The sequence below is a fragment of the Periplaneta americana genome, chromosome 9 (assembly GCF_040183065.1).
Source record: "Periplaneta americana isolate PAMFEO1 chromosome 9, P.americana_PAMFEO1_priV1, whole genome shotgun sequence".
In the NCBI taxonomy this organism is placed as follows: Eukaryota; Metazoa; Arthropoda; class Insecta; order Blattodea; family Blattidae; genus Periplaneta; species Periplaneta americana.
In genome coordinates, this window is record NC_091125.1 from 5,377,783 (window position 1) to 5,400,906 (window position 23,124).

At 37.8% G+C, this 23,124-nt stretch overlaps 1 protein-coding gene across 2 annotated transcripts in view; it reads right to left on the minus strand.

Annotated features, from left to right (window-relative positions):
- The window catches only part of LOC138705739 (zinc finger protein 729-like), a 45,649-nt gene that overhangs the window by 20,398 nt on the left and 2,127 nt on the right, over positions 1–23,124 (minus strand). The window contains exons 2-4 of one of the 2 annotated variants that reach the window (XM_069834320.1): positions 11,395–11,486; positions 10,440–10,529; positions 2,705–2,842 (exon numbers count right to left, since the gene is read on the minus strand). In XM_069834320.1, coding sequence (XP_069690421.1) covers positions 2,705–2,842; positions 10,440–10,529; positions 11,395–11,481 — 315 coding nt within the window. In that variant the 5' untranslated portion in view covers positions 11,482–11,486. The remainder of the gene's footprint in view (positions 1–2,704; positions 2,843–10,439; positions 10,530–11,394; positions 11,487–23,124) is intronic. The other variant, XM_069834321.1, reaches the window with a different exon arrangement.

Here is a 23,124-nt window from a genome sequence, read left to right on the forward strand (position 1 = left end):
GCAAAAATAATAAATAAATTATAGTAATTCTTAATGCAAAAAATGTTATAGATTTGTTTTTTTTTTCCCCAACCGCTCAGTGGTTATATACATAAAGGAGTATTACATAAGCCCTATTTTTCTACATTCGTAGCTTTCATAACCTCTGAGAAAAATTGAATCAAAATTGAGGAATTTAACATTGTTAGATATGGAAGTACAGTCTCCCCTTAATCCAGTAAAAAGTTCGAACGCTGTCTGTGAAAAATGCAAATTAATTTTAAAAATTGAAACACATAAAAATATGGCATTTTGTAAGAAACATCCTGTTTTAAATAAACAATAAATCAATTGGAAGAATAAATAAGAATGACACTTGAATCATATTCACACATGAGTAGGATTCACGAAGAGAACTGATCAAACTGTTACCAGTGCTGGATTTAGGCCTAGGAAACCTAGGGCAGCAATTTCCTGGGAGGGCGGCATTTTCTCTTTCTCTTACTCTTCCTTTTTCATTTTCATTTTACAGTGAAATTTATTTTTGAAACACTTGTTGGTAAATCTTTTCTGCAGTTTGTTCTTGAACAACTTGTGGAAGTCGGATAATGTTTTGGTATAGCATTGTCGCTGTTGTATCGAGAGTAAAAGGAAAGTGTGCAGCTGCATAATTATATTTTAATGCCAGTATCACGTTATTATACCATGAAACTACTTAAATACAACTGCTTGTATAAACAAGAATGCAGTGTTGAAAATCAAGTTGGATGTGCGTTTTCTAATTATCGCTATGAATAGTAACCACAACTCTCAGTTACATTTCCAATATACTCTATAGTCTACAATACTATTTAATCTCTTCCAGCACGTGCACTACATAATCCTGTATGAAAGTTTTATTCCGCAAATAGTTGGAGTTTGCTGTTAAATTTACTTTATACTTCTAATCCAAGTGAGAAGTACTCGTAATAATTACATACCATTAACAAAACCAATGCTTAAAAATAAACCACAGCCTAACATTCACAAATCAATTTCGTTTCAACAATGAATAAATTTGAATATTTTTCTTTGCATTCATGATATCATAAATGCTTTCTCTTTGAAGAAAGTGCGAATGAAATCTTTATAATTCACAAGTATGATCCATGTATTTTGATTCCAGTAATTTCTTTTCTACATTGTAACATTTCATTTAAGGGGACAATCAACTTAAAAATTGGAGAAAAAGTGTCATAGAAATGAAAAATTAAATTTCTACACTAATTTACGTGACAGAACTAAATCAGTACGCAGAATTCTTCCTCTCTTCATTGAGAAGTCACAGTCAAATGCACAAAGCCAAAAAATAAAAAATAATTAAAAGTGATATTTCAATTAATGATTGATTAAAAATTGAAATATTTTTTATTTGAAAAGTATTGGATCTAATGAGATGAGATTTTGCATGTTACTTTCCACGTGTACATTAAACTTTTTCTCCAAATTTGAAAAAGATTGGTCAAATAGGAAAAAAGTTCCAAAATATAGTTGAGTGTCCCCTTAAAACTAATAATAGTTGCTCATAAACTGTTTATGGGAGTTGGGGCAGGGTGGAAAATTTTAGCACTGGCTAGGGGCACTATACCTAAATCCAGCCCTGGGGCACTATACCTAAATCCAGCCCTAATTGTTAGGGTAAAACTGAATAATGGAAAATATTTGTTAGGAAAGTTTGGGACTATTTCAGATATTTCTGGATTTGTGGCAGGCATACAACTAAGCTAAACAAATCAAGGTTTGTACAAATGTAAGATAATTTGAAAATCCAGAGAAAGTAATTTAGGACAGGTAAAGAATGGAAGAAACTATCTATACCGTGAATATTCAGGTCGACTCTCGCACCCACCTCTTACGACCCCTTAAATGTTTACTTTCCCAGAGTCTGGTTTGATATTATTTCAGTTTCTTGCTTTATTTCAGGGATTTGGACTCGATAACATGATTAAATGTCCTCCCCATGAAATAGTCAGTGTGAGGCTGCTACTGCAGAGTGGAGGAGGATGGCAACAGAATTGTGAAGATGTCTTTGTGAATTGTGGCGTTCATTGGTATTTACCAGCAATCTGTCCCAAGAAATAGACAGCAATCAAAGGAAGTTGAAAAGACAAATTACAAGAAATCTAATTAACAGTATTTCCTACACCAGGCACAAAATAACTGGCACCTACCGCCAGAGTGATTAAAGACGTCACCCGAATAACGGCGTACAGAGCAAAATGTAGCTCTGATTTAAACTAATTTCAATGTTTGTCAGCTGTCGGGTTCATCACAGTTGTGTCGAAAAAGATTTCCTTCGCTCTTAAATTATACTTTTCGGATGCAACTATGATGAACCTGGCAGCTGACAAACATTGAAATTAGTTTATATCAGAACTACATTTTGCTCTATACTCCCTTTTTCGGGTGACGTCTTCAATTCAGACTGACCCTACTCTATACTTGGCTGACCATTACACTTGAGTGAACACTGGGAAAAATTATCAATGGTGGCTAAAAGTTTGAAAATAGATATGATTTAGTGAACGCTCAGCATCGCAGTCTCTACCAGAAAAATTGGGTGGAAAAAATGCACGAAAGAGAGCAGGATAAAGAAATGGGGAGCATGAGAGCAACACTCGTAATCCTTGGTCAGTAAATAACAAGTGAGAGCTACCGACCAACTCACTTCATAAACTGTACTCACCTCAACTTGACTTTTCAATTCGGGAAAGTCAACTGCCACAGGAGTTTCATCAAATGTCATCTCTGATTTCAATTCATAGCTGTGATCCATACATTCCATCTTTATTTCAGTCATGTGTAGATCTGATACATTTTCTTCCTGCAGCACACAATCCACAATAATAAAATTATGTAATATATCTTATGTAGTTGTGACTATTTTCATGTCTCTTCAATGGCGTAACTTACACCCCCGCAGACCCCGTGTTGCGGGGGGGCCTCGAGGCCAGGGAGGGTCGAAAACGTTCAGTGAGTACTGGCATATATTTGGAACTGAGTTCGAATTGCAGCTCAAGGCCCACGTTATGTATTTTCCGTAATGCAGAGCCACTCTTTTTACTCTTTGGCATATGGGGATTAAGAAGGGTACATCAGCAACTATGGCTACTTGCGCCCTTACCTCAAATTTTTCACAAAAAATAAAACACAATCAATACAATAACCAGAATGCTAAAGAGAACTAAAACCGCTGTCACAGTAAAATCAAGGTAAACAAATGCAGTATCAACAAGGTGATTTTTAAAATTCATAAAGGTGAGCAGTTCTCATGCCCTAAGTGTTAGTCAAAACGAACCAGTAAAATAATAAAACAAAGGTCACTAGAGATCAATTGTGTAGCACATTTCAAAACAATAAAATTTTATAAAACAGGCTCTTCAGATGTAAAAGGTCAGAAATGTCAGATATGTACAATAAAAATATAAAACAAATACAACCTCCGGTTGTAATGAAAAAGGGTCAATACAAACTAAATCACCCTGTCAAGTCCTGTATTCTATAAAAATCTCAGAAATGCATTTGCACAATTAAAATCATTAGCAAGAGCGTCACGTAGAGTCGGCCGAATTGCATATTGTCGACGGTCACGCTCATATTTCCTGCAATGCAATAAAATATGCTCGACAGTAATTGCTACACGGCATATCTGTCACTCGCCCACCAAAGCCGCACGCAGCTTCACGGGACTTCTGGTTGATTACACTGCGACACCCATTAGTCAGCGGTAACACGTCGGAGTGATATATCTGCCCTGGCGAGCAGAGTCGGTCACCAGGGCATGCAAATCGTCCCGAGCCCTCATTGGGGCGCTACGTGAGTGTACTTGACCTCTGGTCCGGGCATATAGGGGCAGTATGAAGGGTCCACTATTGCTTCATTGCTGGGCGCCCTGTCGGGCCGCACATTTCGGAAGTCGCGCTCGAAACCGTGGGACAGATCATGGAGATAGGGAATATCCCCGCTGGTGAGATGGGAGTTATAAGCCTAAGAAACTTAACCTAAGAATGAATATAAATATCTAGAAGAGGAAGAAGTATGTATCCTCACCAGGCATTCGTAAGGAATCCCGTCATATAGGCGGACGTGGCAAAGAACTAACAGCGGGGATGGAAAGGTGAAAATGGCTGTGATGAAGTGGTGGACATTCTGCATGCAATGGTGACTGGGGAAGAGAAATAAAGTGACAAAAAAGAAGAGAGAACGAAAAGGGCTGGGTGGTTATAAGTCGATTAATGTTCGAAAAGAAAAGCACGAGAGCCACCACTGCATCCCCCCGGGTCACCAACTTTGTGGAATCCACCTCGACCAGGGCATATGAAAATCTGTGATAATGACTGCCGTCACTGGACCCGAGGATGCGCATACGATGATCCAACTGGCAGAACTCCGCATCATACACCCCCATCGATTGCCTCAGTAGACTCGCCCACAACCGTACTGCAGTGACGCCAGCATTGAAAATGTGACAGACTGATTTTTATGGATGGAGACATTGTTTCTTGTGGTGGGTGTTGCCATAGTCGCAGTATATAAGCAGTAAACACACATTCAAATAAAGAAGTTTTGTATAGCAACACGTCTACTTGTTACCAGATTTTATTCATCATTTTTTTCGTGTTTTGTGGCAATGAAATCTTTTAAAAGTAATTATGAACATTTGAGTGGTGCAGAAAAATGAAAAAGGAAGAAACTTCAAAAGTATGTTTCGAATTTAATTAAAATAGACTCAGTATATCAACCAAGTAGTCAAACACCAACTATCTGTGGTGGAACGAATCCCAGTGACTCAAGAAAGACTTAGTGCTCTCAGTGTATTAAGTATTGAATGTGAAAAGGCCCAAAAGACTTGGTCTACATGATCTGACTGAGTCATTTGCTTCTCAAAATACCAGATGAGAAAATAGATGTTCAACTTCACATTAAATTTATTTTAGGAAGGCCTATTACTGTATAACTATTATTACTTTAGCAAAATAGAAGTTATATCTAGGGAGCAGATTCCTATGTAATTAAATATTATTTTTGCGTGTGATAAAACACAATTAACAAAGTTAAAAATTCCGAACATGAAGTTTGCAGTTTAAAACCCGAATTTTATTTCACATTAAAAAACACATATTTTCACAAAAAAATTATGTAAATACATATTTTCAGGAAATGCATTATAAACACATAATTCTTGGAGTTTTTTCTTACCTAAATAATTTTTTTACAAGAACTTTTAAACATTTTAAAATTAAATCAATTATGTAACTCAGAAGTACGTTATATTTTTAAGAATTCTGGGTTACTTCGTGTTTCTAAGCGCCGTGTGGTGTGTCTGTGATCCATTTTTGTAATATAAGGAGCATTCAAAAAGAAACAAGCCGGAGGCCTAGGAACAGAAACCAGTACCTGTATGTCAGAAGTATTGGTCCTGGCTGTTGAGGCACTTGTCCCTCTGCGACACAAGGCAGTGAATGGCTGTCTCGTAAAATTCCCAGGGCTGTGTTGTAAACCAGTTCCGCTGGTATTGCTTGACGTCGTCGTCCGAGGTGAATCGTTTGCCCGTCAGAGCCTTTTTTAGGGGACCAAGAATGGCGTAATAGCAGGGAGAGAGGTCTGGACTGTATGGAGGGTGACCGAGAATCTCCCACTTGAATTTCTGCAATAGTGCCTTGATTGTGTTGGCCATATGAGGCCTTGCATTGTCTTTTGACATTAGAGCCTTTTCTAGGGGACGAAAAATGGCGTAATCGCAAGGAGAGAGAGGTCTGGACTGTATGGAGCATGACCGAGAACCTCACACTTGAATTTCTGCAATAGTGCCTTGATTGTGTTGGCCGTATGAGGCCTTGCATTGTCGTCTGCCCCTCACAGCCTCTTTTAGGGGACCAAAAATGGCGTAATCGCAGGGAGGTCTGGACTGTATGGAGGATAACCGAGAACCTCCCACTTGAATTTCTGCAATAGTGCCGTGATTGTGTTGGCTGTATGTGGCCTTGTATTCTCTTTTGCTATTAGAGCCTTTCTTAGGGGACCAAAAATGGCGTAATCGCAGGGAGAGAGAGGACTGGACTGTATGGAGGGTGACCGAGAACCTCCCACTTGAATTTCTGCAATAGTTCCTTGATTGTGTTGGCCGTATGAGGCCTTACTAGTGCCTTGATTGTGTTGGCTGTATGAGGCCTTGTATTGTCTTTTGCCATTAGAGACTTTTTTTATGGGAACAAAAATGGCGTAATCTCAGGGAAAGAGGCCTAGACTGTATGGAGGGTGACCGAGAACCTCCCACTTGAATTTCTGAATGATAGCTGTGATTCTGTTGGCCGTATTAAGCCTTGCATTGTCGTGGAGCAGAATGACCCCTCGGGTGATCTTGTCTGGTCGTTTTGATTTCATCGCTTGGTGAAGAGTGGGCAGGGTTTGCGAGAAACGCTGGGCATTCACTTTTGTCACGTGCTGCAGGAATTCTTGTTGTCATCACTTCGAACCAGAATCGAAACGACAAAGTCTGCAATGGAAGCATCCAGGGTCACCACCACCAAAAAAATCCGAGGCCAACCATACAAGTGCAGAAAAGGTTATACTGATGTTCTTCTTTGACCAAGACGGCCCCCCTCTGATAGACTTCCTGCAGCACAAGACAACAGTGAATGCCCAGCGTTACTCGCAAACCTTGACCACACTTCGCCAAGCGATCAAATCGAAACAACCAGGCAAACTCACCTGTGGGGTCATTCTGCTCCACGACAATGCAAGGCCTCATACGGCCAACACAATCACGGCACTCTTGCAGATATTCAAGTGGGAGGTTCTCGGTCACCCTTCATACAGTCCAAACCTCTCTCTCTCTCTGTGATTACGCCATTTTTGGTCCCCTAAAAAAAGACTGTGAGGGGCAAAAACGACAATTCAAGGCCTCATACGGCCAACAAAATCAAGGCACTATTGCAGAAATTCAAGTGGGAGGTTCTCGGTCATCCTCCATACAGTCCAGACCTCTCTCCCTGCGATTACGCCATTTTTGGTCCCCTAAAATAGGCTGTGAGGGGCAGACGACAATGCAAGGCCTCATACGGCCAACACAATCAAGGCACTATTGCAGAAATTCAAGTGGGTGGTTCTCGGTCACCCTCCATACAGTCCAGACCTCTCTCCCTGCGATTACGCCATTTTTGGTCCCCTAAAAAAGGCTCTGTCAAAAGACAATGCAAGGCCTCATATGCCCAACACAATCAAGGCACTATTGCAGAAATTCAAGTGGGAGATTCTCGGTCACCCTCCATACAGTCCAGACCTCTCTCCCTGCTATTACGCCATTCTTGGTCCCCTAAAAAAGGTTCTGACGGGCAAACGATTCACCTCGGACGACGACGTCAAGCAATACCACTGGAACTGGTTTACAACGCAGCCCTGGGAATTTTACGAGACAGCCATTCACCGCCTTGTGTCGCAGAGGGACAAGTGCCTCAACAGCCAGGACCAATACTTTTGACATACAGGTACTGGTTTCTGTTCCTAGGCCTCCGGCTTGTTTCTTTTTGAATGCTCCTCATAGTATCACCTCAAGTTCTGAGAACTGCTAGGCAGCATATCAGTGTTATTATTAGAGAATAAATTAACATGGACAAGGAGGAGAGATCTTGCAACACAAAATTAGGAATGTTTACTGTTGCTGAAGATGATTTCATTCCATGCTTTGTTTGTGAAACACAACAGATAAGAGCTCGGGTATGAACATTATTCAATTTAAACAAATCTCTCACCTCTCGCTCATGTCCATCAAGTAAGGCAATACATCTTATTGTGATTCCCTGTTATTGGCTTCGTCAATCGATGTCCTTCAAGATATATTGAAAGATGATTGTTTAAAAAACGATTTGGCTTTCCTATTAGCAAATCTAAGCTTTTTGTGTGACACCATAAAAAAAACTCGAAACATCTAAAAACCTGTTGTCTGAAACAGAGAGGTGCGTGCCATGGGAATTAAACTAGCCTCGCTACCAGGTACAGAAGTACAAGAACTAAGGGACAATTTCCAGAATGTGTTTGGGAAAAACAGTGGATACAAAAAAAATGTGTAAAGTTCCTCAAGTATTGGAGGGTGTGCCTGTAGGTGAAATAGACAGTGTATGTGTTTGTGATATTCCTCTCTTTAAATATGCACGTCAGACGTCCTGTGATGTGGAAAGATCGTTTTCACCGTATAAATCATTGTTCAGAGATAATCGGCATGCATTCAAGATGGAGAATTTGGAGATGATCTTTGTTGTTCACTGAAATTCTAGGCCAGGTACTAGCATTCAAGTGTGGCTGGTCAGTACCTAGTAACTTTTTTTTCCAAGCTCAGCAAGATTTTTTTGTCATATTTAAAAACATATACATATTTTTTAATTTTGTTTAAAAATGGAGTATTTTTCTATCCTAATTAGTTTTATTCAAATTGAATTAAAAAAATTAAATTATGAAAATATGACAAAAATAGCAGTAAGGAAAGGGGCCCAGATTATTATCTTTGCTGGGGCGCCCAACTATAAAAATTTACGCCACTGTGTCTCTTCATATTGCGAGAGTCACTCCAAAAGTAATGCACAACATTTATTTAAAAATTACACTTCTACCCTACAGCTTTGCTATTTTCACAGTATGTAGATACATCCTTTGAAAACAAAATGTCACTTTTCCACATGATCCCCATCCCTATTAATTGCCTTGAGCCACCTTGGAAAGAGGCTTGTATACTTGCAAGGTTAAAATCTGGACAAATACGTCTCAGCCACTCTTTAGCAACATGCAAGAGTGAGTCGTCATCTTCAAACCTCATCCCTTCAATTTATCAAAGAGCTGGTAATCGCATGGTGTCGGATCAGGACTGTAAGGCGGAAGTTTTAGTGTTGTCTATCCAAAGTTTCTGATCTGGTCTGTGGTCTTGTGTCTGACATGTGGTCGTGCATTGTCATACAATAGCAGAACATCTTGCTTCTCCCAATGTGGTCGAACACGACTTAGTTGAGCTTGAAGTTTCTTGAGAGTTGCCACATACGCGTCAGAATTAATGGTGGGTTCATGTGGCATCATGTCCACAAGCAAGAATCCTTCTGAATCGAAAAACACAGTAGCCATAACTTTCTGCCAAAGGCGCAGTTCTGAATTTCTTTTTTTATAGTGAATTTGCATGATGTCACTACACTCTTTGTCTCCAGTTCAAAATGGTGGAGCCACGTTTCATCTCCTGTCACAATTCTTGCAAGAAAGTCATCTCCTCCATTCTCATACTTGTCCAAAAGTTTGTTGCACATTGTTCTATGGCTTTCTTTGTGGGCATCTGTCAGCATCCTCGGAACCCACTTGGCATTAACCTTTTTTAACACTAACTGTTTCAATATTCCGCACATACTTGCTTCTCTTATTCCAACTTGAAGTGACCATTCTTTCACTGTTACGCGTTTGTCAACCACAGCCATGTTGTCAGCGCGCTGCACATTGTCAGGACTTACATCTCCATACAAATTTTTCAACCTCTTGTGAATGTTTCCCACTGTCCCGTTCCCACAGCACAGGAACTCGATAACAGCACATTGCTTCTGAAGAATGTCAAGTACAGCAGACATCTTGAACGAGTACTATCATGGCGCCACTCACGGCAACGACTTAAATTTGAATACAAGCGGGAAGAATGTACCTATGACCTCCATAAATGGCAAAGGTGTAGAATAAAAAGTAAAGTAAAAAATTGTTGTGCATTACTTTTGGAGTGACCCTCGTATTTTCAAATCCTAACGTCTATGAATTCACGTATACACAATACAGAATGACTAGTGAAATAATTTGTATGAAAAGCCTCGTCCACAATGGTTTTATTGTTCGCAATCCTGTGCATTGGTTTACTGAAGAAGTTGGACGGGAAAATACGAATAATTCTTCCTCCCCATGTAACAGTCAGTGTGAGGATGGAAAAGGAACTATGAAGTAGTCTTTGCGATCCGTGATTTTAATGTGTATTTACAAACAACTGGATCCAAGAAATAGTCATCAAATGTGGAGTTTCGCTCACAAATTATTTTAGAAATCAAATAAAAAAAAACACAATTAAGTGTATTTCTTAAGCCAGGTGCAAACCACCAGTTAGGCCACTTACCACGGGATTAACTGAGAGCGGCCCCCATTCCATACTCGACTGTCAATTAAATTAAAAGCAAACATGGCAAAAAGTATCAGCGGGAATCAAATTGTCAAAATGTATATGATTTAGTTAATGTTGAGCATCGTAGTTTCTGTGATAAAATTGGGGTGGGAAAGATTCAGGAGTGATATACCGTAGGATGAACAAATGTACAGCATGAGAGCAACTATCGTATCCCCTGGTCATCTGAATCTAGTAGTCATATCAGCCAATACATAACTACTGGCCAACTCATTTCATAAACTGCACTCACCTCAACTTCAGCAAATGTCATCTCTGATATGAGATCGTCCTTACATTCCGTCTTTATTTCAGTCACGTGCTGATCTAATACATTTCCTTCCTGCAACACAAAACATAATAATTATGAAATATATTATATGCAGCTGTTCACGGAAACCAGTGACTAGTTTTAATTCTCTCCACTCTATTATTATATCCCGAATGCACGTGAACACACTCCAGAGTTGTATGAAAAACCTCGTAACGCAGCATTTAAGTGAACATGATACTACTTTCTTCAAATATGTGTTTACCGGTACTTCTTTTTATATTTCCACATACAAATATATTTCACTTCAGAATGACTTAATTAATTACAAAATATGTATGTCGGGAAATGTGAAATATGTTTTAAAATGAGTTATTTTTTGTTAGATGTTCCTTCTGAGAGTAATCAGAGATAGAATATAGTAGAGTTGTATTGATTCCAGCAGCAGATAACTGCAAACTCTAACTTCTCTCCTTGTATTACTACAGCAAGACAAGTTCGGATGGATGTTATTTAATCTATGGCCAAGGTAGGAAATAAATGAGTGCCATGTTTTAAGCAGCAGCATCTCCTGGTTGGTGAAACTAAACAAACAACCTATTCTGTCAGTTCAACAATTGAATTTCTGAGGTTTGTTAGCCGATTAGTCTTAATCAGGAAGATATTTTGTCATGAAACTTCAACTACTGTGTAATACCTTAGTGCACTAAGCATTCTGATGGATATGAGCAGCAAAATCTGGTTCTTTGGACCAGCTGTAACAGCTACAATAGCATGAGCAGCACAAGCAACTGCTGACTTGACCTTTGTTAGTGTAGGCCTACTTAAGTCTGCTAACTGTGAATTTAAACATGAACAGTTATTGATTGCGTTACAGTTTACAGTGTTACGTATTTCGAACATAGAAAAGATCACATAATAATCACTTTCAATTTACCTCTGATAAGGGCTTCTTCTCTTCTGTATCACTTGGTGGTATAATAGGCAATGGGTCGATGTCAGGTTGCATCTTTATCACATCCATCTCAACTGAAAGAGGAATTTATAGAGATTGACACTCATATGCAGGATGTAAGACATTAGGAGAGTCTTAAAGTTTCCTGAATACTCTGAACAAATTATCTGCTATACGTAGGAACACAAGACATGCTGAAATTAGAGGGTAATTCGGTATAAATTGCATTATGCAGACACCCCGTGCATAAAATGAGATCTCATTTCTCTATAGAATCAATAGAAGTGTGTTTGTGAAAGCGCGCTCATATGCTTCACTGAATAAACAATACTCTTCCTCAAGATAAGTCACTCAGATATGCAGTCAGTCAATGATGACGTATTCAAGAATGATACTTTCAGAACAATGCTGTAACTATTATCCACTTTTAAACACAATCTCCTTAACTTTTCACGTGTCAGATTTGCCTTCAAAATAAATTCCAACTTGACGGTGATTAACATTCATGTTACTGTACCTACATTCACTTCTAATTCTCTAATCTTGTCGTAAATTTTATGTATTTACAAACTAGCGCTCAGCTACTTCTGATGATTTCGGAAGTTAAAATCCGCCATAATACTATGTTATTACTGACAACATCACACAACAAAAAATCACCAGCCTTTGCCCTGCGTATATGCAAGGCATAACAAAAGCATGAACTAACCAAACCTGTCACAGATTCGTATATGCAAAGCATAGCCTGACTGTGTACTAGCGTCAGCCTTTCGTAATTTCACTAAAGTTAGGCTGGTGAGGAGATCTCTTAAAACTGGAAAGTGTATAAGTGAAGTAGGAGGAAGTAACTCAACGCTGATTTAGCCAAAAAATGTAACATAAGCAACATAGACAAACTTTTATGGAACACTTTTTCTTCTTCTCCTCTAATTTCTTCAACAGTAAAAACTTAAAGTTTGGCTCCATGAAGTCAGAAGCACCACTGTAAATTCATAACTGTACATTTTATAAAGACCTGAATAGAAAGCAAACATGATTTTATATTGTAAACAAGTAGGATAAAATACAACCACAAAACGAGAGAAAAAACTTGTATCGGAAAAAAAAAAAGGGATATGTTTTGATTATATACTTTTAAACATTGTTATTACTAACGAGAAATAAATAAAAAAAACGTAACAGACAATTTCGTTGGCTTAAACATTAATATCATCATATAGTTTTAAATGTTGTTTTTCAAACGTTTCAATCAACAGATATTGTTTTAAACGATTCTGAACACGTTGTTTAAAACATTTTCTTTTAAACATGCCAACCTTGACTGTTCTATGGAATCACAGGATAACAAAAGAAGCTGCGGACGAGCTTCATCGTCGTCATCCTGACATTCCAAAACCATCATATCAAATTGTAGCCAAATTCTTGCATAAATTTAAAACAAATTTGAATGTACTCGACAAGAAACGAATTGGTCGTCGCAAATCTGCTACTAATGGACAGCATTCAATAAGATGACGATCAGCCCTAAAAGGTCAGTGCGCTATGTGGCTCGTGAAACTGGCATCAGTAGAGAATCTGTTCCCAGGATATTGAAATCTGTACGTCTTCACCCTTACAAATTACAGCATTTACACATAAAGTAAGAAGAGGATCCACTCAAGAGGCGAACATATTGCAACTGCATACTGATCAGCATGTTCTGTTCAGTGACGAATGCTTATGTGCCCACTCATACACAAAATGCTCTATACCGGTCAAAAGAAAACCCAACATGGATGCGTGAAGCTAACAACACTGTTGCTCCAAAAGTTATGGTGTGGTGTGGAATACTAGGTGATATGGTTGTGAACCATATTTCTTTCAAGGAAATGTAAACCAACACACATATGGGGAATTGCTAGGCAGCACTGTAATGGAGTTCGTGTATGATTTGTCACTGAACAAACGGATGAAAATGTGGTTTAGGGCCACGCACATTATGCTCTAACAGGTCGCCAGAAACTGAATGAGATGTTCGGTGTGCGTTGGGTTGGACGAAGTGAACCTGTCATGGTCTCCACGATCACCAGACCTCACACTCATTAATTTCTTTCTATGGGGAATTTGTGAAACATCACGTTTTTCAGACAGAGCCTACATTTATATATGCCTTGAAACAAATGAAGATTCATTTTATCCACCTGCAACACTACTAAGCGTGACAGAAGAATGTCAGGATCGAGTGAGGCACTGTCTTCAAGTAAATGGAGCATCTGCGGTAGTGAATATACTGTATACCAGTGTTTCTCAACTACCGGGCTGGTATTGGTCCCTGGCATCAATTATACCGAGCTGCGAGATATTCTCCTGAAATTTGTCATTTTACTATTCTAAGCATTTTTCATAAATAAATATTTTATAGTGGAAATATTCTTATGAGAATAATTTTTGTGACTGTCGAAAAGCGCAGATTCAGATCGTCTCTAAACTCTAAATTGTAAAATCTAACTAAATAACATTTTACAGCAAGTGTCAGTGACCAGTCAATGATCTGGAATTTTTCAAATTTACAAATCTTTCAATATTCGATAATGGGAATACTGCTCTTTGTGACAGGTTATATAACTTGCCTGCAAGCTGATTGCAATATCATCATCATCATCATCATCTGTGGTCATACAGCCCTTTTAGTTTAGCCTTGACCTCCTTAAGAATTGCCGCCCAATCTTCCCTCTCTAGGGCTCTCCGTCTCCATCTCTTAATTCCTGCTTTAACTAGATCATCCTGAACATCATCCAACCATCGTAGTTTAGGTCTTCCTGCTCTTCTTTTACCACTTAGCGTGGCATCTAGTAATCTTTTAGGAATATTATTATTGTCCATTCTGATAATGTGGCCCAGCCACTCCATCCGTCTAATTTTTATATCAGTGACAATACTTAAATCTTTATATAGTTTTTGTAGTTCAGAATTGGTCCTAATTCTCCACTCTCCCTTATCATAAATAGGGCCATAAATTTTTCTTAAAATTTTCCTTTCCCACGTATTTAAAATGGTTATTGCTCGTTCAGGTAGAGTCCAGGTTTCGCTTCCAAAAGTCACTGTAAGTTTAATAATTGTTTTATAAATCCTCACCTTCATTTTTTTGGAGATATATCTGGTTCTTATAATTTTATCTAATGCTCTGAGGCTTCGATTGCCAATGGCTATTTTATCCTTGATCTCAGTTAATATGTTATCCTCGGTGACTATCGAGCCGAGATATCGGAACCTTGACACTTTCTCAAAAGTAACCTCATTTAAGACAACAGTTTTAGAGTATTGTCTCTCGTGGTTATGTTATTCATATACTTTGTCTTTGTTCTGTTAATATTTAAATTTGAAGCATTTGTTTCATTATGTATCTGTTTGAGGACATCATCTAAGGATGACACATTCCGTGCAAATACAGCTACATCATCAGCAAAAGCAAAGTATTGAAACATTCTATTAAATATGGTTCCCCCTGGATTAATGGCAATCTTTCTAATAACTCGCTCTAGACCAATATTAAATAAGAGTGTTGATAAGGAGTCACCCTGTCTAATTCCATTATGAGTTATGAACTTTTCTGATAATTTATTCTGTATTTTAACTTTATTTTGTGTATTCATTAAGGTCATCTCGGTTAAGACAATTAACTTTCTAGGGATTCCAAATTCTGCCATTGCATCAAATATATAATTCCTATTTATTGTATCAAATGCTTGTTTAAAATCAATATACAACTGGTGTAACGGTAAGTTAAATTCATAAAATTTCTCTAAAATCATACGTAAGGAAAAAACCTGATCAGTCGTGGATCTTCCTTTACGAAAGCCACATTGGTAATTGCTAAGAGCTGATGCTGATTTCAACAATGGGTGTCAAATCCTCTGCTCTCAAAACTGGACGACGAATGGTTATAATAATTGCTGCAAGCCGATTTAAGGGGAGTGAACACTGTTCTCAAAACTGAACAAAATAACATGTGTTGCAGATACCAGTGACCGATCAGCTGGGAAATATAAACAATTTTGTTTTACTTGAACTGAAGAGTAAGGCAATCTGTTTCTGATTCTCGATACTGAATAGTCACAGTGAAAACTGTCTCTTCGCAAGTTCTCATTGCAGTGTGTGCTTGTTTCAAAACCCGAGTGTCGTGATTTTTTAAAGTAATAGTAGTAGTAGTAGTAGTAGTAGTAGTAGTAGTAGTAGTAGTAGTAGTAGTAGTAGTAGTAGTAGTAGTAGTAATAGTAGTAGTAGTAGTAATAATAATAATAATAATAATAATAATAATAATACTTACTTACTGGCTTTTAAGGAACCCGGAGGTTCATTGCCGCCCTCACATAAGCCCGCCATTGGTCCCTATCCTGAGCAAGATTAATCCATTCTCTATCATCATATCCCTCCTCCCTCAAATCCATTTTAATATCATCTTCCCATCTACGTCTCGGCCTCCCTAAAGGTCTTTTTCCCTCTGGCCTCCCAACTAACACTCTATATGCATTTCTGGATTCGCCCATACGTGCTACATGCCCTGCCCATCTCAAACGTCTGGATTTAATGTTCCTAATTATGTCAGGTGAAGAATATAATGCGTGCAGTTCTGTGTTGTGTAACTTTCTCCATTCTCCTGTAACTTCATCCCTCTTAGCCCCAGATATTTTCCTAAGCACCTTATTCTCAAACACCCTTAACCTGTGTTCCTCTCTCAAAGTGAGAGTCCAAGTTTCACAACCATAAAGAACAACCGGTAATATAACTGTTTTATAAATTCTAACTTTCAGATTTTTCGACAGCAGACTGGATGATAAAAGTTTCTCAACCGAATAATAACAGGCATTTCCCATATTTATTCTGTGTTTAATTTCCTCCTGAGTATCATTTATATTAATAATAATAATAATAATAATAATAATAATAATAATAATAATAATAATAATAATACATTTACTCATTCTGGTAGTATTAAGACCTTCAGGCCTTCTCTTCCACGCAACCAGATATATGTATACACATATCGAAAAAAAAATTAAGTGTTTATTAAAACAAAACAAGAATGTTTATAATGACAGTAACATAAAACAAAAAAAAATGCAAAAACATTAATAATTTTAAATCTTTAAACTATTAAACAAAGCTTCAGATGCATATTAATATTATTACCGGCAATCTAAATAAGTAAACGTGAAAGGGCAAATAATAATGTAAATAAGAAATACAAAAATAAGTTATTATACAAAGACTGCAATCAACATATCTAGGAACTTACTAATCATAAATTTCGTTAGACAAAAAGTGCGTTTCTAGCTCCATTTTGAATTTTGATAGCGTTCAGCAATCCCTGATGTTACTGGGTAGAGAATTCTAAAGAGGAGGGTGAATATAATGACGTTCTGTGATGAGGTGTAGAAAGAAATGCTTGATTCTGATTCTGTACTGTTGTGAGAAACTGGAAACGTGCTGCTAGGTACAGCTCTGTTACGTTTTCATTCCGACGACAGAAGCTGGAACTATTGCAGTCGGAAGGAGAACATAGAGGGTGCTTGTACAGTACAAGGTACAGTGACTGTAGTACATGTCAGTAGGAATTAATCGCTTCAGTCCAAATGTATAGTCCAGATCACCTTACTCAATACCCTAAGGGTGAAACCTAACCAATCTTCCCCTATTATACATATGCTAGTGCATTATAGTGATTTTCTAGCTCTCAGGTTGAATTTTCTTTTACCAATTTTGGTTTCTTATTTGGAATTTCGGGTAATGTTCAAATACTAAAATTGGCAATTTTCTTCTAACTGTTATGTTAGCAGGAACAATTTTGGTTTGCAGTAAAGGAAACTGATGAAAATGCAAGCAAGTAAATACATTTTTAGGTTAGGTCTCATGGATCGTAAACTGTTTAGTCAAAGCAATGAATTTCATGCTACCAGACAAAATAGATTTTAATATTAGATCATACTAGTCACCAACATAATATGCGAGAAGTCCAGGAGGAAAACATACTATTTCATAAATTACTGAACTATTCAAGAAACACCTCGCAACATAAAGATGAGATGTAGTAAATAAGCAAGACATTGTTATTGTTTATACTATATTATTATTACTAGTATTATTATTATTATTATTATTATTATTATTATTATTATTATTATTATTATTATTATTATTATTATTATTTCAGTACGTAACACTGTGATTTTACCCTGTTTGGTGATACCTGGTATTAGTTGGCAACACTAAAGAGACGGCCAAATTAGACTTTTAAGACCTGCTTTTACGTGATCCTCACTATAGTCTTGTGACATTGTGTGAATCACAATGTAGTTGTATCAGAGTGCCTCTTCTATCCGCTCGGTTGTAGTGATGGAGCATGGAGGCATGGAGGGTCCTTCTCGTGCAGTGACACATTCAGATGATGAGCAGATAATATACAATGTTATCCAGTTCTGCGAGTATGGAAAGATAAACGGTCTGTCCATTCTGCTTCAAAAGGCAACTGAACGAGTAGTGAAATCCGTAGACAAAAGTGTAAGAACTATTTACAATATTAGAAAGGATGTTGAGAAAGCATGTGCAACAGGATAAAAAATTACAACTCCTAGAAAAGTACGCAAACAGAGACATAAAATTAACCAAGATTCATTCGATAGGTTTGCAGTCAGAAGAAAATTCCACGAATTTTATGAAGTGAAGAATGAAATTCCAACTCTTTGGAAATTTCTTCAGTTTTGGAAAAATTAATTAAATTTCAAGGGTGGATACAGTACATATACGAATATCATACAAGATATGGAACTCAAGTTCAGCAAATGTAAAAACAAACATTTAGTGCTCATAGCCTATTAATGGCACGATACTGTAGCACGCCACGTGGGTTATTTGCGAGCAATAAGGCAAAATGAAAAGGAGCCTCAAAAGCCTATTATTTATACAGACTTGGATCTATACACACTATACTGTCAACAAATGTTGGCAGCATGAATCTTTTCCTGGAGTCCTTAAACATTCCAGCGAGGGAGAAAGGCTCCTAATAGTACAAGCAGGGGGATAATATGGGCTTTGTTCAAGGTGTAGAACTAATTCATGATTCGAAATCTGCTGATTACCATGATGAGATGAATGTGGCTGGAGGAAAAACTGATTCCGAATCTTCCACAAGGCGCCAATGTGGTGTTTGACAATGCTATTCAAGAAAATAAAGCACCATCCAGCAGTAACCGCAAAATTGAAATTCAGACCTGACTACGAGAAAATAACATACACTTCACAGAAGATCTTATGAAAGCAGAACTATTAGAGGTTGCAAAAATTGCAAAACCTCCACCTGCATATAAGGTAGACAGAATTATCCAGGAGAGAGGCTTCACAGTTCCGAGATTACCTCCTTATCACTGTGATATGTCGCCGATTGAATTGGTATGGGGCATGGTAAAGCATAAAATCGCAACACAAAATATGGAAGCCAAGATCTAGTCTCTACGAGAGGTCACAAAGCAGGCTATATGCGAGATAACGTCAACGGATTGGGCTCGTGCGTGCTACTGGTGTGAGGACGCGCTTATTGAGGACTAAATGGTAAGAATAATTATTATTATAATTAATGTTCGTGTTGATTCTGGAAGCGAATCTGAAACAACTGATAGTGATATTAATTGAAGAGTCCACTGCAAGAATGATGGCTGTCACTTTCTTGTCGAAAATGAACCAAGACTGTCAATGCATAGCTTAAGACATATAGAATGTACATAGAGAGTTATATGGCATTAACACTGATAGTCATTGTGCAGTAATGATCGGAAAATCACAGTTAAGGTTTGAGAGTTAAGCATTTCAAACTTTCAGTTGCCTCTCCTGCAAAATGTATTCCAAATGACATCCATCATTCTTGCAGTGGACTCTTCAATTCATCTGGTGATAGTTCCACTGAAACTGCAGATGAGGATGCTTGCCTTCGTATAAAGCCGCTACAATGATAAGGTAAGTATTATGTAATGTGTAATATCAAGAGTGTACTTTACTACAAATTAAATTAATTAGGTTACATTGACTTATCGTGTTAAATTTGCTACGAGATAGATTATGTGCTTTAAAAAGGGCGCGTCACTTACTATGGCTATTTGCACCCTTATTTAAAATTCTTCATAAAACAAAGACACAAATATTACAACAATCAGAGTGCTAAAACAACTAGACAGTGTTGTCACGGTAAAACGAGGCACATAAATGCAGTATACATAAGGTGATTTGTAAAAAATCATAAAAGTGAGCAGTTATTCCACCTTAGGTAGTATTCGAAACGAACCAATAAAATAATAAAAATAAGGCCACCAGGGCTAAATTTTGAATCACATTTCAAACCAATAAAATTTTATAAAATATTCCATGTATAGGTCCAAAATGTCAAAGATGTAAAATCAAATACAAAACAACTAATGTAACCTCTGATGTAAAGGGTCCGGATGACAAGTAAAACGAGTAAAAAAAAAATTAATTCACCCTGTCAAGTCCTATATTCGATAAAAACTTCAGAACTGCATTTGTACAATTAAAATCATTTCCAACAGCGTCACGTAGAGTCGGCCGAATTCCATATTGCCGACGGTCACGGTCATATTTTCTGCAATGCAACAAAAAATGTTCCACTGTAAGTGCAACATGGTATATATCACATTCCGGCTGAGGCTCGCTACATAGCAGATGGCCATGTGTCAGATGACAGTGGCTAATCCTCAACTGGATGAGTATAACCTCTTGGTGTTGTGACGCTCTTGTGGACGAATCCCAAACTCGAACAGTATTTTTTATTCTACAGTTATATTACTGGTTGTCCTTTATGGTTGTGAAACTTGGACTCTCACTTTGAGAGAGGAACATAGGTTAAGGGTGTTTGAGAATAAGGTGCTTAGGAAAATATTTGAGGCTAAGAGGGATGAAGTTACAGGAGAATGGAGAAAGTTACACAATGCAGAACTGCACACATTGTATTCTTCACCTGACATAATTAGGAACATTAAATCCAGATGTTTGAGGTGGGCAGGACATGTAGCACGTATGGGCGAATCCAGAAATGCATATAGTGTTAGTTGGGAAGCCGGAGGGAAAAAGACCTTTAGGGAGGCCGAGACGTAGATGGGAAGATAATATTAAAATGCATTTGAGCGAGGTGGGATATGATGATAGAGAATGGATTAAACTTCCTCAGGATAGGGACCAATGGGGGGCTTATGTGAGGGTGGCAATGAACCTCCGGGTTCCTTAAAAGCCAGTAAGTAAGTACGTCACTTGTTTGCCTCTTGTGCAAACCATTCTCCTTCCCAATGCCACCATAAGTTATAGCTCAAGTAGTTTTCAATGTCCTGCCACCTCTCACGTCAATACACCAGAAAGCCATTCAGTGCACCAGCCCTGGCTGCACCATCCGCAGCCTGATTGCGTTTCCTGTGGGAGTGAGTTTGTGTAGTGTAATGTGGAGTAAACAAGTGTGTCTATTCTGAAATTAAGTTGTGTGTTGACGGCACACAGACACAAAAACACTCCATGAAATCCTCAACACACAACTCAATTTGAGAACACATACACTTCTTGACTCCACATTACACTACACAAACATACCCCACAGGAAATGCAATCAGAAGGCGTAAAAACCAGGGCCACTCAGTTCTGAAGATAGCCCACAACAGGCTGAAACTGGTAAACAAGGTACCGTACCCAGTATTTAACACGCGAAAGCAATAAACTACATATTCCGAAGTGATATAGATTTAAAGTTGTGGAATCAACGTTTGGACTTCCATTACCACGCACCTCCCATTTCACACGTAAGTTATTACATTTTCGAACAATTTCCCTTTCTTGAAATATTTCCCTATAAAATCGTTAACTTTTGAAATCCATCTCCGCAAGAAATCTGGTTACAAATTCGACCATTTTCACATTCAAAATGGCCGAAACATCAACGCTCGTTTTTCCCACGAATTTTCGTGGAACAATAAACGACCATAGGCTACACAGTTTAGCCTGTTTAGGCAATCCATGCCTATAGCGTAAGTATGGGCAGATTATATTCTCACATTAAGTTAGACAACTAGACGTAATGCATGACAGAAAAACGAATATACATCTGTATCCGCTATAATAATGAAACTCTCATGAGAAGAGTAGTGAACGCGGAGTCCTGAATATCTAATACATAAACACGTGCATTTCATATTATTATAAATATGAGGATCAAGCTAACTAACAAGTGTAAGAAACATACTGTAGGCTACTTTCTCTGTCATCAGGATGCTGATATTTATCTATATTTATTTGTGTAGTACTCAGGGGAAAATTGTGTTTTCTAAATACACGCTATTATAACTCTACCTATCTATTTGTGTAGTACTTAGCTCCAGGGGAAAATTGTGTTTTCAAAATACACGCTATTATAACTCTACCTATCTATTTGTGTAGAACTTAGCTCCAGGGGAAAATTGTGTTTTCAAAATACACGCTATTATAACTCCACCACTGTAAGGAGGAAACAATTGTAGCAGTGTGCTCCACATTAAGCAGTAGTAGTTGTTGTTTAGTCAACTGTCCGAAGACAGGTCTGGACCCAAGTGACACCATCAAGGCATCATTCATGAGGCAACTAGACCAGAAGATAGTGGGATAGAGTGGCCAGTTCCTTTCCCCCTGCAGTAATTATTGTTGGTGACTGGTAAATCCGACCCTGTAAAGAATTTGACCCACTCCACTTCTAACAGTCCGCACGCTGTCTACAAACACGTGACAAATAGAGGAGAGACTGCTCTGCTACTGCTACTATTGATAAAGAAAACATTTACTCACTGGTGAATCATAATGCTGTTGCCTCAATTATATTAGCCTCAGAAAAAGTTTTTGCTGTATGTGGTAACAGCCATCACATATAATTGCTTATTTTGTTAAAAAAAAAAAAGAGCGCTATTTAAAAAACAACCCTACACGTACGGTTAGATACACTTAGTTAAATCACACGAGAAATGCCGAAATTCAAACATTAACCGAAATGACATATTGCAAGAACGGAAGAATGCACATTGCATATTTCTGACAACAAAATCAGAAGGAAAATAAGATTGAAAAGTTTTCTGAGACTTTTGGTAAATTATTACGTAGGCCTACATTAGTTCGCCGAAATTAACTATTTCATCAAACATTTGCAACGGATGGTAATTAAACCATTATTGGAAACTTGGACTGCAGTGTCCTAAATGTAATATATCAAACAGCAAATACACATTAAAGCGATCTGAAGGTATTCTGAAAACGACTATAACTACATCTAAATAGTAAATACTAGTTCGCTATTATGTAGTTTAATTAGTAACGGGAAAACGTTATACCAATCCAGTCGCAATCCTTTCAACAACTGTAAATGAATTCAGATACTCTTAGAGTAAATTGCGAGTTAATCACACTCATCAGTAATTTCAAAATTGTTTCGATAAGCTAACTGCAAATTAAGAGAAAGTGCCAGCCAGCACTTTGCTGTAAAAATAGAATAAAATAATACTTTTAAGAAGTCGCGTTGTGAAAGTAGCTAGCAATAAATTTTCACAAGAAAGAAGTGTAGGATCCGCAGTTACGACAGCGTGTGCTTCACAACTAGACAGTCCGTGGTTCCATTCCTGACGTGGGGTGAAATTGATCTCTATGCCACAGCACTCGGTAGGTCTT